Source organism: Sorex fumeus, unplaced genomic scaffold, assembly GCF_029834395.1.
Source record: "Sorex fumeus unplaced genomic scaffold, SorFum_2.1 ptg000079l, whole genome shotgun sequence".
In the NCBI taxonomy this organism is placed as follows: Eukaryota; Metazoa; Chordata; class Mammalia; order Eulipotyphla; family Soricidae; genus Sorex; species Sorex fumeus.
In genome coordinates, this window is record NW_026606136.1 from 4,302,594 (window position 1) to 4,318,485 (window position 15,892).

Below are 15,892 nucleotides of genomic sequence, written 5' to 3' on the forward strand. Positions count from 1 at the left end.
AAAAACTTTCATTCCATTGATCTTTCTCTATTTTTCTTTCAGTTTTGATAATTTCTTGCTCGTAAATTTCCTATTTAAGTTTTGTGCTTAAGTTAGGCTTATTTTATTCTTCTTTTCCATGCATTTGAGAGGGAAACTTAGATTATTGATTTGTGAATATTTTATTTTTAATAGCATTTAAAACTATGAATTTTTCTTAGAAACTTCCAAAATATTCTAGGGTATTTTTTGATGATTCTTGGGAAACTTTTACTTTTATTCCATTTCCATGGACTAGAAGTATATTGTTTAATTTCTGAGTATTTGGAAAACATAATAGTGTTTTTCAGTGATCTATTGTTTTACAGCTTTATGTGGTTGGAGAATACTTTTTGTATGAATTGTATTTTTTAAAATAAAACAAAGGTAAAAAAGTGACACGTCAGCGGTTTAACTTAGGAAAAAAAAGATTTTGAAAGAGACCAACATTATTGTTTATATGTGACATATCAGTCATGGCATTGCTTTGACATTTTGTCATTTGGGAATTGAACTTATTAAACAAATAAGCTGATAGCATGGTTGATCTGTGAAGCAAAATGACCTTGACTTTTCTTTTTTCTTTTCTTTTTTTCTGTATATCTTAGGAATAGACTTGGCTTTTATTGAGAATGGATACATTTATCACACCAAGTATGACACAGCGGACAGAATTCTAACAGGTTCTATTCAGAGAGCAGGTTGGTATTCTAATTTAGATTTAATACACTGAAGGATAATTCTTGGGATGACCAATATGTATATGCGTATTCTGTGCCTTGTGCACCGAGGAGACATTATGTTCTGTGAATAAGCTGGGACCTTGAGGTCAAGAGATGAAGGCTTGATGGGGCCAGGGAGATGGCTCAGAAGGTCGGAGTGCTTCTTTGCATTTGTTCATTTGTTGAGGCCCAGGGTAGATCACTGGCATCACATGGTCCCCCAGACACTACCAAGAGTGACCTCTGAGCACTAAGCCGGAGTAGTTCCTGAGCGCCACCAAATGTGCCCCGAAACCTAAACACAAATAGAGAGAGAGAGAGAGAGAGAGAGAGATGAGAATTTTAGCCTTAACACCTAACTTAGTGATTAAAGGCATAAGAGTTTTCATTGTGACGAATTGGAAAGGGGCTGGAGTGATAGTAAAGTGGTACAGTGGGTAAGGCTCTTGCCTTGCATGCAGCTGACCTCAGTTCAATCTCCAGCATCCTGTATGGTCCCCTGAGCACTGCCAGGTATTCTTCTTGAGAACGGAGCCAGGAGCAGCGTAACCCCTCAGCACAGCCATGTGTGACCCTCTCACCCCCCCCCCCCCCACCTCAACCCCTCCAGAAACATCCCACTGACCACCACCAGGAATAATTCCTGAGAGTTGAGCCAGGAGTAACCCCTGAGCCAGGTGCAGCTAAAAAACAAAACAGAGTTGACCCAGCATTGTGTAGGACTGATGAGCAGTGAGAGCGTGGTGCAAATGGAAGTTCCGTATCGAAGTGGCACTATCACGTACTTGGGCTGCTTGCCCAGGGTATAAAATGATTATACTGATCCAAGGATGGGCAGTGAGGACAGGTGAACAAGTTCTAGGACAGAAGAGGGACCAAGGAGTTGAGATGTTTCTGGAGAGATCTGGAATTGGCAGGGGAGATGAGGCCAACGGTAAATTTCGTGGAGGAGAGAGGACAGTCCCACTGAGAGTTGCACCCAGTGAGTTGGTGTATTTGTGCATGTAGGGACTAAAGATTAGACCGTAAAGCTATAGTCTAAATGGAAATTATGTTTTCAGAAATGGGGAGCAATGAAGTCAATTTGTGTAAATGAGATAGAACAAATTGTAGGAGGTTTTAAAAGTCATCAAGGGCTGGAGCGACAATACAGCAGTAAAGTGCTTGCTTTGAGTGTGGCGCGTGTGGGCTCAGCCCCCAGCACCCAGTACGGTCCTCTGAGCCCGCCAGGAGAGGTCCTGAAGCACAGAGCCAGTAGTCAGCCCTGAGCACTGCCTGGTGTGAACCCCAATAAAAATCAGCAGGAAGAGGGTGTGGGAGATGTGAGGGCGTTTGAATTGACCGAAGCTCGGTCCCTGTCCCCACGTGGTCCCCGGGGCATCACCAGGTGCAGTCCTGGAGGCCCCTAGAGCTCCTGGGGCGACCTGGGTATTCCAGGCACTGCAGGGTCTGAACAGTGTTGACTCCTCGGACCCTCGCCTTGTACTGTTGCCCTGTTCACTGAGAATCACTGGTGGGTCCCCAGATCCTGCTAGCGAGGACTCTAATGAAGGTAGCGTTTTTGGGGGGTTACATTTTCATTTGGGGTTTTGGACCATACCTGGTGTTGTTAAGGGCTCCTCCTGTCTTGGTGCTCAGGGAGCCGGGTGGTGGAAGGGCCCCCACCTTGACTTCCTTATGCAAGGCCTGTGCTCCTGCCCAATGACTTGTCCCTGACCCTTTACGGTGTTTTCTAAGTACTATTATTCCAGTAGTGGAGTGCAGTATGTGTCAGTTGGGTGAGGGGCAGGAGGAGAGCCAGGAGTCAGGGTGGTACTGACTGTAAGTGGAATAAAGAGGATCTTTACCAGAGGTTCCCGAACCTATTTAGTGTAAGGCCCTCTTTTTGGGCTTGGGGGGAGGGAAGACTCAGTGCCTGCCTTCCTGGAAGTTAACCTCTTTTTTACCGCTTTCCCCACTTTATTTGAACATCACTGTCACTGTCACTGTCCTCCTGTTCATCAATTTGCTCGAGCAGGCCCAGTAACATTGTGAGACTTGTTACTGTGTTTGGCATATCAAATATGTCATGGGTAGCTTGCCAGGCTTTGCTGTGTGGGCGAGATATTCTCAGTAGCTTGCTGGGCTCTCCAAGAGGGGTGGAGGAATGGAACTGGGTTGGCCGTGTCAGCCGCGTGCAAGGCAAACGCCCTACCTGCTGTGCTATCGCTCCAGCCCATTTGAACATCATGATTTACAAAGTTGTTCACGATGATTTGCTACAGGCATTCATTCCAACAGCAATCCCACTTCCACTATCATCTCCCTTCCACCACTGTCTCTATTTTCCCAACTGCCCCTCAAGCCTTCCCCCATAGCTGGTCGACAATAACTTATCTTATATTGCTTGTTAGTCCTAAGCCTGGCAAGCTACCCGTGGTGTACTCGGTATACCAAAAACAGTAACAATGATGGTCCTCATTCCCCTGACCCTGAAAGAGCCCCCAACATGCCATCGGGCTACACTAGCACATGACAGGGACGGACGGAGATGTTACTGGCGCCCAGTTGAGCAAATCGATGAACAATGGGGTGATAGTGATAGTGACCCCTAAGTGACTAATGGAATGATCAAAAAATGTTTCTATAGAAGAAAATTTGTGAAAGTTGTTGTATCATGGGTACGTTAAGTCCTTGTCCGAGGGTTGATAAGCTGTTGTTGTAAGATAACTTCTTGTATTGATGTTTTTGTTAGTCGAGATTGGTTGGTGTCTAGGTTACATCCCATCATCTGCTATTGGCATGTCAGCGTTGTAGACGTTGGTGATGTAGCATGGCCACAAATGAGGCCATGCGCTCCAGAAAATTCAGAATTCTTAACGGTCTGACTGGAGCTAACTCTTTTACTCTTTTACTGGCTTTGAGGTGTGGGAGTGACTGCTGGGGCTTTGTTTGGAGCTAGCCTTGGAGGTCAGCCCTGGAGGTCTCCACCAGGATGGCTGTCTGAGAAGGTTCTGCCCTCGGTGATCTCTTTCCAGGAAATCTGTCTTCTTTAAGGGAGCAAAGTAAAGTGCCCCCTCCACTTGCACCTCAGGCTCTTCCCTCCCTGCTTCCACCCCATCATTCCAGTACCCCCAGCAGGCATGGTCGCCCGCTTTGGGAAACACTAGACTGATGTTGAGAAAGAATGGAAACAAAAAGGGGAGCGATGGGAGATTCACTCTACTGTAAATGAAGACCCAGGCTTGATACACTACCGGAGAAGGGGTGACTCAGAGGGATGGGAGCAAAGTTTGTCAAGTATAAAGCCTAGAGAAAACAAAGTGATGGCTTATGATAGGGGCATGGGAAGAGGGAAAGGAGACAGTGAACTCAGTCGGTAAAGATGGAGGAGGTTATAGACCAGACAGATAGAACAGAGAGATACGAAGTCAGAGCTCTTGACACTACAGGCAACCTGGGTTTGGGAATTGAAAACATTGCAACAGCCATGAAAAGTAAAGAGAATAGAAAAGTTGTTTTTGAAAAGTGAAGCAAAGGTTAGGGACTAACTCTGAGTTTGGGGAAACATTTTAAGGCAGATGGAGAAACCAATGAGGGAAGTTTGGTACTGTCTGATATCTAAAGTGAAAGGAAGAGAAAATCAAGGATGGGATAATAGTTGAAAAAACTGAGGGCCATTCAAAGGCTCTTCTTGCTCTTCTGTTAAGGTTCAGGCTCATTCATTCTTTGGCATTCTCAGACCTTGGATAGGCCAGTTTCTGCCTGATAGGAACTTTTCCCCACTCTCCAGCTGCCGCCGAATCCCTTCTCCCTCATTCAGGCCTTTTTTCTGTATCTGGGTCCTTTTTCTTCAGGACCTTCATTTGCATATCTCTCTCAGTCTGAACAATTTTCCTCATTGAAACTAGGTCCTATTCATCCTTTACCATGATAGAGTCATTCCCAGGGGTCTCTGCTGCCTCTCTCTCACTCTTTATTTTATTTTTTTTTAATTGAATCACTGTGAGATACAGTTACAAAGCTTTCATGTTTGAGTTTTGGTCATACAGTGATCAAACACCCACCCCTTCACCAGTGCACATTTCCCACCACCAAAATCCCCAGTATCCTCTCCCATTTCAACCCTTCCCCTGCCTGTATGGCAGACAATTTCCACAATACTCTCTACTTCGATTACATTCAATATTTTGACACCAGTCCCACCGTTAATTTTTTGGAATTTTCTTGCCACCACTCAAACTTGCCAAAACGGCAATGCTAGACAATTTTGTATTGCTTCTTATAAATAGCATAAGGTGTCATGCGGCTGCAGCAGCAGCCGCGCACTCCTGGAATTCTAAAATTTTAGATAATTAGTGTCTGGAAAGATTTCTGCAGTGAGCTGCCCGGTTCCGAGATTCTTTTGTGCGTTTCTGGGTCATGGTTCTGTTAAGGAGCTTAAATAGTAGCCGGATGCAGTTCTTGGGTATCATCTCAGGGTTCCATTGGGGTGGGGGGTGACACAGGCTGCCCCATCCCCTATCCCGTGAGGCCTGGTGTTTGCTGTTACTGCTCCCGCATATCTTGGCTTCTCATTGGGTTTTGGAGGATGGCGGCCACAGGGATTCCTAGAGGGTAGGTGGAGAGACAGCACCTGCTCTTGTCTGGAGTAGCACTGTGAAATCAGCCTGGTGCAAAGTCTGGCGGCATCTCTGCAGCGAGGTGCTTGGTTCCAAGATTCTTTTGTGTGTTCTTTTGTGTGTCTCTGGATCATGGCCTTAGTTAAGGACCTAAAATAGTAGCCGGATGCAGTTCGTGGGCATCATCTCAGGGTCCCATTGGGGTTGGGGGATGGGAAGGGCCAGCCCATCCCCTATCCTATGTGCCTCTCATTTTTAAATTGAGACATAATAGATACTCTTTATTAGTTTTAATATATACATTGAAACTTATTTAATGTCTGTGAGCCTTATCTAGAGGATTTTTGTCTCTTGGCTCACCACTGAATTTCTGGTGTCCATAGTAGTGTTTGCTGCATTAAGCTTTTGTTCCAGTGAATGGGGACTAAAAAAGTGTCGGATTTGTTAACAGCAAGGATAAAGTTGATCAGAGAATAGTTCTGATGAAAAGAATACAGAGCAGTTGGCTGAATGGAGAGGAATTGGGAGTAAGGGGCATGGGCATTATTTCATAAATTTAACAAGAAAAGGGAAGAGTACTAGAATGGTAAAAGTCACGTTGTCTTTTTTTTTTTTTAATTTAACCCAAACAGTGGGTGGATTATTCAACTTTTATTATCTTTTCTTAAGGTGACAACATTTTAGCAGTTCTTAAATACCTCGCTACCTCTGATGTGGTGGCTGCTTCTTCAGAGTATCAGCATGGAAACGTCGTCTTCTTTGACGTGCTTGGCCTTTTTGTTGTCGCCTACCCGTCTCGGATGGGCTCCATCATTAACTGCATGGTGGTAATGGCTGTTGTTTTGTACCTGGGCAGAAAAATGTTGCAGCCCAAACGTAAGAGTAAGTACTTTCTTCTAAATCTGTAATTGTGACAAGAGCATAGAAAGTGCCTGAATGTTTTTAAATTCAGTTTCCTTTTTTTTCCCCAGGAAGTTCAAAAATCATAAAATAGCATTTGGCTTGGAAGGTATTTCTAACTGAGAATCAGACTGATAATGCGTGGTTCACTTTTAGTCTTGTGGAGTAGGCAGTAGCTGATAGAAGTACCAGCTAGAAACTTTTGGGAAAATAGATTGTTAGATAGATTTTAGTGAAAAGTCCCATTAAATAGTCCCACACTATAGCCCAACAGTTCACTATCTGATGTCTAAATGAACTGCTTCTGGCAGTTGGTCTCCTATTTGAAATATCTCAGAATGTATGTTGTTAGGTGCTATTACTACCTAAAATAATAGCAGCAATTTAAATAATTCTTTATCACAAGTTATTTTTCCCAGGCTTCTTTTAGTGAGATTTTATGTGGAATGTTCCTTCCATTATGCTGACATTGATATACAGACATCTCACAGGCGATGAATCCATTTCCCTAGTTAGGAATTAATATCATAGCTATTCCTGGAAGACTGCCCTCTTTGAGTTTTTTAGTACTCACAGACTCTCAATAAATGTTAAATGTTATTTGATATCGTCCCTTACCTTGTGTTTAACAAACTTTACCTCTTGAACTTGAAAGTACTTTTTAGTTGTGGTAGTAAATTTTGTGTTTAATGTTTGTCCATGTCTACTGAGCGTGTAAGAGACTGATTTTAATAAAGGTCACCTTCATTTTTTTCCCTTCTCTCTTCATTAGCTGCTAACTACACAAAGGACTTCTTCTGTGGACTTGGCATCACCTTGATAAGCTGGTTTACTAGCCTGGTTACCGTTCTCATTATAGCAGTGTTCATCTCGCTCATTGGACAGTCACTGTCATGGTATAACCACTTCTATGTCTCCGTATGTCTGTATGGAACAGCAGCTATAGCCAAAATAATACTTATACATACTCTTGCCAAAAGATTTTATTATGTGGTAAGTCTTAAAGCACGTTTATTAATTTATTGATTTATTTGCTACCTTCAAGGATTGAAGACAAGCTCAAATGGAATTTGTTGTTTTGTGTTTTTTTTTTAATCTCTCAAAAATGGTTTGGCATGGTTATATAAAACTAACTCTCAGAACATGTTAATTTTCTGGATGATTTTTTAGTTTGAGGGCCTCCTTGCAGAGTTCAAATGAGATTATAAGACTGAACAATGTTTGGGGTGATGTTGACTGCAAGCTTTAGCATAGATTTTTGCCTCTGCTGAATCTGCCACGGTTTTGGTAACTTTGCTCTTGAACTTCCTGCCCTCCCTGGGCCCAGTAGTTCTGTTCTCCAGTGAACTGTGAGTTCTGGGTTGGGTTTGTTTTGTTCATTGCTATCATCCTTGTGCTTTGTCTGACAAAAGCACTAACATAGTTTTACTGCCTGAAGGAATGTAGCAATTCAAGTTTTCTGTTTGTCAAAAACTAATTAACAGTTTTTAAAATTTTAGTCACTATAATTCATAGCACTGTCCGCAGTGGTGTTTTGTGCCTGTAATATTCCAGTATCTCACCCTCCACCAGTGTCTGTTTCCCTTCAATATTGTCTCAGGCCTCCCCTTACCCCCAAATCAATCTTGTCTCCCCACCATGGTAAGCTCAGTTCTGTAGACCAGTTCAGACTCTATAATTTTGTGCCATTTGTCATTCCCTTGCTATCCTACTTTTTATCCCACTTCTGAGAGAGATCATTGATGCAGATTCTGATGAAATATGCGTATGGACTGGAGATTAGCCGTATTGGTAAAGAAAGCCGAGAGGGAAGGTGGATTGGGTTGAAAAATGATTTGTTCTGACTTGGAGAATACTGCCATATCATATTGTTACAGCTACAAGTATATAGATTTTTAGTGAAAATAAGAAGTTGGGAAATAGGGATCACTGTCACTGTCCTCCCGTTGTTCATCGATTTGCTTGAGCAGGCACCAGTAATGTCTCACAATTGTGAGACTTGTTAATGTTTTTGGCATATTGAATACATCACGGGTAGCGTGCCAGGCTTTGCCGTGCGGGAGAGATACTCTCGGTAGCTTGCCGGGTGGGGCGGAGGAATCGAACCTGGGTCAGCTGTGTGTAAGGCAAACTCCCTACATGCTGTGCTATTGCTCCAGTCCGGAAAACAGGGATATAGGACTAAAAATAAATTATAGTGAAAGAGACAAGATTTCTGGTTTTTAAGTGAGTTGAAGTGGGGAGAAGATCGTTCAATATTTTTAAGAAAACAGATTTTGTGACTTGGGGTTAGAATAGAAACATATGAATATAACCATACATCTTTGCACAAGAATGCCTTTGATACCAGAACCTTGGTGTCTATTTGAGTTAATGTTTGGTGTGTTCTGAGGAGCCTTTCCATATTAGCAGGCCTTACTGAAGAAATGACTTTGGAATTGAGCCATATGTTTATGGTTGAGACTAGTATCTTAGTGCCTTTAGTTTTCAAAAGATTTAGACAGGGGGCACAGTTTCATATGATTATTCTTTGTGTCATATGTATAGTCAGAGTGTTATTTATTAAACAAGGTGGCAGGGGAGAGAGACAGAAATTCTTGGTAAAATTAATTCTGTTTACTTGCCTAATTTCAGTGTCCATTCACAGATCTTTGTATTGAAACCACATGGAAAGAATAATGCATTTCATTTTCATTTCACAAATATTCTTTGAGTACCTAGAAGACCCAGTGCGTAGAAAGACACATGAAAGCTGTCTCTTTCTTTGAGTAGCTCAGTCAACTGGGGAAGATGGATAAGCCACATGGTTATATCACATGGGAACAAAGTGAAATGGAGTAAAATGCAGAAAATGTTCGAAATACAGAGCCAGAGAGATGAATTTTTCTTCTTTCCAGAAGATGAATTTTCTCTCATCATAGGGTTTTGTGAAGTTGTATGTGACATCTGAACGTGGGTGTTTTTTTTTTTCTTCTTTTTGGGTCACACTGGCAGTGCTCAGGGGTTATTCCTGGCTCTGCACTCAGGAGTTGCTCCTGGTGGTGCTCAGGGGACCATATGGGATGCCTAGTATCGAATCCAGATCAGCCACTTGCAAGGAAAACGCCCTACCCATTGAACTATAGCTCTAGCCCCTGAGCCGGGTTTTGAAGCACAAGTAGATATGTACCAGATAGAGAACGACTTGATGAGCAGTCAAGGATGGGAATGGACAAGATACATTTGAGAGACCAGAGAGATAGTAGAGTCATTTGCCTTGCATGTAGCTGACCCCAGTTCGATCCTGGCACTGTATAGGGTCCTCTGAGAACCTCCAGAAGTGACCCCGAGCACAGAACCAGGAGGAAGTACTGAGCATCAGTGGGTGTGTATCTATCTCAAAAGGATCACTTGGGTCATAGTTAATAAGAAGTTCAGTGTGGTCAGCATAGTAACTGGAAAAGTACACCAGGGTGAAATTGGATCCTAAAAATCAGTGCAGCCAGCATTACAGTTTTCTGAGTAGGACAGTGAGGCAATCTGTGATTTCGTATAAAAACTCCAGCAATAGTCTGCAGAATGGATTGGAAAAACTGGAGTTGGCAGGGGTCTACTCCAACTTTTGGTAGGTAGAGGCTGTGTACTTGATCTGTGTAGAGTTCAGAAACTTAATGTAAAATATTTTTATTAATAGTTAACATTGTTTCTTTTTAAAAGCTCTGAGTTGGGGACTGAACAGATAGTGTAGTGGGTAAAGCACTTGCCTTGCATATGCTTGACTTTAGCGACACATACAGTCCCTCAGACATAACCAGGAGTGATTCCTGAGCACAGAGCCAGGAGTAAGACTCGAGCACTGCTGGGTGAGGCTCCCAAACAAAAAGAACCCCCTCAGCCCTCCTTCCCCCCCAGAAAAGTCCTGCAATTCCCCAGGTGTGCTGTGGGTGGTGCTATAGCCACTTGTTTATTCACACATTTTTTTTTTTTTCTGATTAATTTGTTATTCTACAGAAGTTGTAAAACTAGGGAAGCTTCAAGATGTCAATGTTTTTAGGAGCACCCTCTTATTTTGGATGACTTCCAAATGCTCCTCTTAGCCCAGCAGAGCAAAAGTAAGGATTACCTGCACCAAATCCCCCTTTCCCCTGAGCCAGGTGACGGCCTCACCACACCAGTGCTGGGAACTTTGCATCTAAAGTTTGAAGGGTAGACCTCACTCAGAACATTGTGTAGCTCTTGTGCACACAAGCAATGATGTTACAATAGAAGTTCTTTGTGAATGGTGAATGAGACTGCTTGTATGTTTTTCTTTTCTTTTCTTTTTTTTTTTTTCAGAATGCCAGTGACCAGTATCTGGGAGAACTGTTTTTTGACATCTTGCTGTTTGTGCATTGTGGTTTCCTTGTAGCTTTCACTTACCGTGGACTTTGCTCAGCATTTATTAACGCTGTCTGGGTGGCATTTCCATTGCTCACAAAGCTTTGCGTGCACAAGGACTTTAAGCAGCATGGTAGGGTACTTTTGGTTTTGTTACAAATGAGAAAATACCTTAACATAGTAAGATGAGGCTTTCAGGGCTCTTTCTCTGTTCTGTTCTCGTATATTCCATCCAGTTTTCCTATTTATGAATATATGCTAATGCAGTTCTTACATTAAAAAAATTATCTGTATTCTCGCTGAGTGAAAGGGTTTCCCCTCACTAAACACGAACCCAAAAGATAAGTCATATCTAACCTAATTTGTAGTAGATGCTAAAGTATACCAGTACTGTGAAAATCTCTCTATAGGACTTAAGAGATGTATGTTTTCTCTTCTCTAGGTGCCGGAGGAAAATTCATTGCCTTTTATCTTTTGGGGATGTTTGTTCCTTATCTTTATGCATTGTACCTCATCTGGGCAGTGTTTGAGATGTTTACCCCTATCCTTGGAAGAAGCGGTTCGGAAATCCCACCTGATGTCGTCCTGGCTTCCATTTTGGCTGGTTGTACAATGATTCTCTCTTCCTATTTTGTAAGGGAAAAAAAATTAGTTTTCAAATTTTCTCTTTTCTTTCTTACATGAATATGCAATGCTTGACTGTATGAGCTTCTGTGAAATAGTGCTGATTTTGCGTAACTGAGAAATTCTTATGCAGAAGAAAGAATGATTGGGTACATCTTTTGGGTTTGGTATGGTAAGAAACCATAGAATGGGATTTCTTTTTATCTCCTTAGGCTCTCAGATCCTCTTTTCAAATAGTTTTTCAAACTGCCTGGGTATAAATTTGTGGAATGAACTTCACTGCTTGTTGGTGAAAATTTGGAATGATTTTCAGTAGTACGATTTGAAGTTACTAGTTAGAGGCAAATGTTAGTAAATACTTGGTAGTTTTATTAGGGCTGTTAAAGCTAGTGAAGGAAGACTTATTCTGATGAATCTTCCCATTGTCCTTGAGCTGTTTTACTATTCATGTTCAGAGATCATTGCCCTTCTGTCTCCTTGAGTGATGTATGCGCATACAACCAACAACACCTTCATTTAACAAGTAATTAAAGAGTATCACAGGCCTGGTCAACCTCACTTTACAATATTAGAGTTCTGCCTTCTGGAGAATTTTGCCTTTGCTATACATCTTTGCTTCTCTTCCCAGAAATGCTTTAGAAAGAAGAAAAGAGAAACTGCAGAAATGACATCCTGATCTCCCTCCACTCCTCCAGGCAGAATTTTGCTTGTTGTAGACCCTGTGCTTCAGAACTCGGGTCTGGACCCTTTAGAGGTGACAGATCTCTAGAGAGATTTTTTGACTAAGATTTTAAGAGAAGTACTTATTGAATACTCCTGGGTGTACTCTGAGATTTGAGACTAGGGAGCAAATAGAAAAGACAGTTTTGGTCTTTTTTTTTTTTTTTTTCCTTTTTGGGTCATACCTGGTGATGCTCAGGGGTTACTCCTGGCTCTGCACTCAGGAATTACCCCTAGCAGTGCTCAGGGGACCACATGGGATGCTGGGAATCGAACCCGGGTCGGCTGCATGCAAGGCAAATGCCCTACCCACTGTGCTCTCTCCAGCCCCAAGTTTTGGTCTTTATTATGGTTCTTTTCTCTGTGGAAATAGTAGATTTAAGGGATGGAAGGTATGGTTTGGGCCACACCTGGCAGTTCTCAGACCCTACTCCTGGCTCTGTTCTCAGAGATCACATCTGGCATTGCATAGGGTGCCAGGGATTCAACTGGGGAGGGATTCAGCTGAGTACCAGCAAGCATCTTTTTTTCTTTTTTTAATTGGGGGAGGTGGGGGAGGCAAATTCCTGGCTATTTTAGGGCTTAGTCCTGGCTCTGCCTCAGGGATCACTCCAGGGGACCTGGCTCTGTGCTCAGGAAACAATATGGAACGCCAGGGCTTGAACCCCCATTGGCTGCATGCAGGACAAGCACCCCACCCTCTTAATTGTCTCTCCCCCACCCCAACCCCAGTAAGTACTTTAACCCAAGTACTATTTCTCTGGGCCCTACAATAGTGAAATTTTTCATTCAGTATTTAACAATGCTCTGTAGTTAAATTAACCACAGGGCAATGATGTGATTAAATAAGATAGGGCCTATGGCTTAACAGGTTATGGGCATTTCCTGAGTTTAGGGTTGAGACCGGAAAGAGTGCCATGTCAGTATTATTCAGGGATGTCCCCTAAATAACCAGAGAAGGTTTGGGTATGTGACTGCACACATAGATTGATAGAAAGTTTCATATAGTAATTCTTATACACACACTCATTTGTGTTGAGTTGTATGAGTCCTAAAAATATTTAAAGCATTCTGGCATTTTACCTTTAAAGGTAATTATTTAGTCCTTACTGCTATCCGCAAGAATAGGTAGAAAATTCTAAAGTGCTCTGTATTGTCTGCAGAGATCCTACTTTTGGTTTTAATGGTAAACCTTTAAATCCTCTGTGCTTTTATAGGGACTAAAGGAATTGGTGGTGTTCTCTCAGATGTATACTAATTTCTAATCTGGAGTCAGCTATGTTATGAGCTGCAACTTCACTGTGGAAATTGAAAATGACCCCAAAGCAATTCTTGGGAATTCAGGAGAAAGATTAACATGTATTTTTTTTTTTTTTTTGATTAACATGTATTTTTCTTTTTGGAGTTTCCTAATGGATTTAGAGGATAACACTTTATCCTGAAAGTACTTCTTGGAATACTTCCAATTATTTTCCGGTTTTAACTATAATGTCAAGTAGCTCTTGGTGCAATGCATTAATCTCATCATTTTCTTATGTATGTGTAACAGTGGTAAAGATAATGGCCCATTAGATTCGGCTAATGGAGAATTGAACTACATTGCAGAGTTCAGAGAACATTTCTTTCAGTCCTTGGGGGCTTCTTAAATATATTTGCTAAATGGCAATTAACTTTCTGTCAAGTAATCAGTTAAAAGGTTTTCTGGGATTATCCCTTGGGAATATCATAGTTAGATTGAGTCAATGAGACGCTGATGGGTAAGGAGGAGACAGAGGAGTCTTCGAGGCGTGCATTCATCAGGCACTGCACAGCCCCTTCTCACACTTCATTTTATTTTACACCCATTTCAGAATCTACAGTAATGTAAGATGCAGCTCTTAAGACTGAAGAGCGTGAAATTAGGACAGTGGACTGAACACATGGTCATTTCAGTTTCCTTCTCTGCTCTGTGATTGCCATTTCATTTATGAGCATTACCGAATATCTTCTGGAAGATGGGTCGAAGAGGCCGAAGTTGTGGAAAAGAGTGAATGTGGGGGAGCAGAGAGATAGGATACCGGGTAGGGCATTAGCCTTGCATGCAGCCAACCCTGGTTCCATTCCCAGCACCCCATATGGTCCCAGAGCCCACCAGGAATGATCCTTGAGTGCCGAGTCAGGAGTAAGCCCAGCGCACCTCTGGTGTGCCCTGCGCCCCTCCTCCCCTCTCCCCTGCCAAGAAAAAAGAGGCAGTGTAGATGTAGGAATTAGTCGACTGAGGCTGTAGGACCATGCTGGGAATTAGTTGGTTTGAGAATGGCAAGGTGCAGAGAATTATTTCAGGGTAGTTTTTTCACCTGAAAGATTATCTTCACTTAATATAACATTCTTCCAGTGGAGATCTGCTAATCTAATGGGAAGAATAGTTGAAAAATGTTCAAAGGACCCACATTTTGAATTTCGTAACTCTTATGCAATAGTGTTTTGCTAAACGCACATGCTACGCGGGATGGGATATTGTTGCCTTGTAAATAAGAATCCTTTACTTTTACATGACGGAGTATATGGTAGGTTATATTTGCTTCAGTCTTTATTTTTATCTGAAAAACTATTTTCACATTTATGTTCCTTAACTGTCCAGTTATGACCTGAGAGGATCGGTGATACAGGAGAGAAGGCGAAGGTTTAGATGCTTGTTTCTCAGAATGCTCCATTAAAACTTCTTTTTAGTTTGTTTTGTTTTTGGGCCATACCCAGTGATGTTCAGGGGTTACTCCTGGCTCTGCACTCAAGAATTACTCCTATTGGGCTGGGGGCACCTGGGCTCAGGGGACCTTACGGGATGCTGGGGATCCAATCCTGGTCAGCTGCGTGTAAGGCAGATGCCCTACCTGCTGTACTATTGCTCTGACCCTGCTTCAAAATATCTAAGGGCCTGGGGACTTATATATACAAGTCATGTGTCCATTATAACTTTTAAAAATTCAGTTAAAACGGAATTTTTAGTGACTTAGGGGTGCAGAGAGATAGCACAGCATATAAAACACTTGCCTTGCACATGGCAGACCTGAGTTCAGTCCCTGAGTTTGGTCCACTGCACCTCAGAAGGTCCCCTGAGCCCTAAAGAGCCAGGAGTGAGGCTTAAACACAGCCATGTGTGACACCCCCACCCCCAACCCCCAGAGCCCCCACTCTCATCCGCCAAAGAAAGCAAAGAAATAATAGAAGCATATTTAGGGTTTTGTTTGTTTGTTTGTTTTATGTCTACCTTGATTCTAGGCCACTTACTTTACCCACCTAAGTTCAGAGTTTTTTGTTTTGATTGCACGGATGTGCTAACTTGGCACTGAAAGGGCAGTACTACTTTCTAATGTAGTTTTCTGGCCATATGCAGGCCATAGGCAGTGTGGAAGGTACGTCTAAATGCTAGTTTCAGTGAATTCAGCACTTTGGCAAATTATAAAAAGCATTACCCATGGAAATTGGGTTTTGTTGCAATAAGACTGCTTTTAAGAATCTTGCCTCTGGTCCTTTAGTAAAAGAATAATATTTGGTAAAGTTGAATACTCCTTGCTGGACAGTGATATCTAGAGAGTGTTCAAGTGAGGTCCTGGTGTAATTCATGATGGATCTATATCCTCTGGTCTCTTTGCTAACTGAGTAGAGACACTGAGTTTTTATTTTTCCCTCTTGTGTCTGGCTACTTGTCAAAAAGGCATGTAACAGCAGGTTGCAGCCATTGCTCCTTTATCTGTACTCTGACCTGTGATGGACATCCTCATGGTCAGTATGCAAGGTGGGAGTTTGTTAGCAAACAGTGAATTTTTCTTCACTGCCTGGAAGGTCATGGTCACGGTCTTGGTCCTCCCATTGTTCATCGATTTGCTCAAGCGGGCCCAGTAACGTCTCCATCGTGAGACTTGTTGTTACTGTGTTTGGCATATTGAATACGTTCACAGGTAGCTTGCCAGG

At 42.4% G+C, this 15,892-nt stretch overlaps 1 protein-coding gene across 1 annotated transcript in view; it reads left to right on the top strand.

The window, feature by feature from the left end:
• The window catches only part of ERMP1 (endoplasmic reticulum metallopeptidase 1), a 58,169-nt gene that overhangs the window by 24,019 nt on the left and 18,258 nt on the right, over positions 1-15,892 (top strand). The window contains exons 6-10 of the mRNA XM_056130585.1: positions 627-719; positions 6,011-6,223; positions 7,014-7,234; positions 10,556-10,730; positions 11,040-11,230. Of these exons, the coding sequence (XP_055986560.1) occupies positions 627-719; positions 6,011-6,223; positions 7,014-7,234; positions 10,556-10,730; positions 11,040-11,230 (893 nt within the window). The remainder of the gene's footprint in view (positions 1-626; positions 720-6,010; positions 6,224-7,013; positions 7,235-10,555; positions 10,731-11,039; positions 11,231-15,892) is intronic.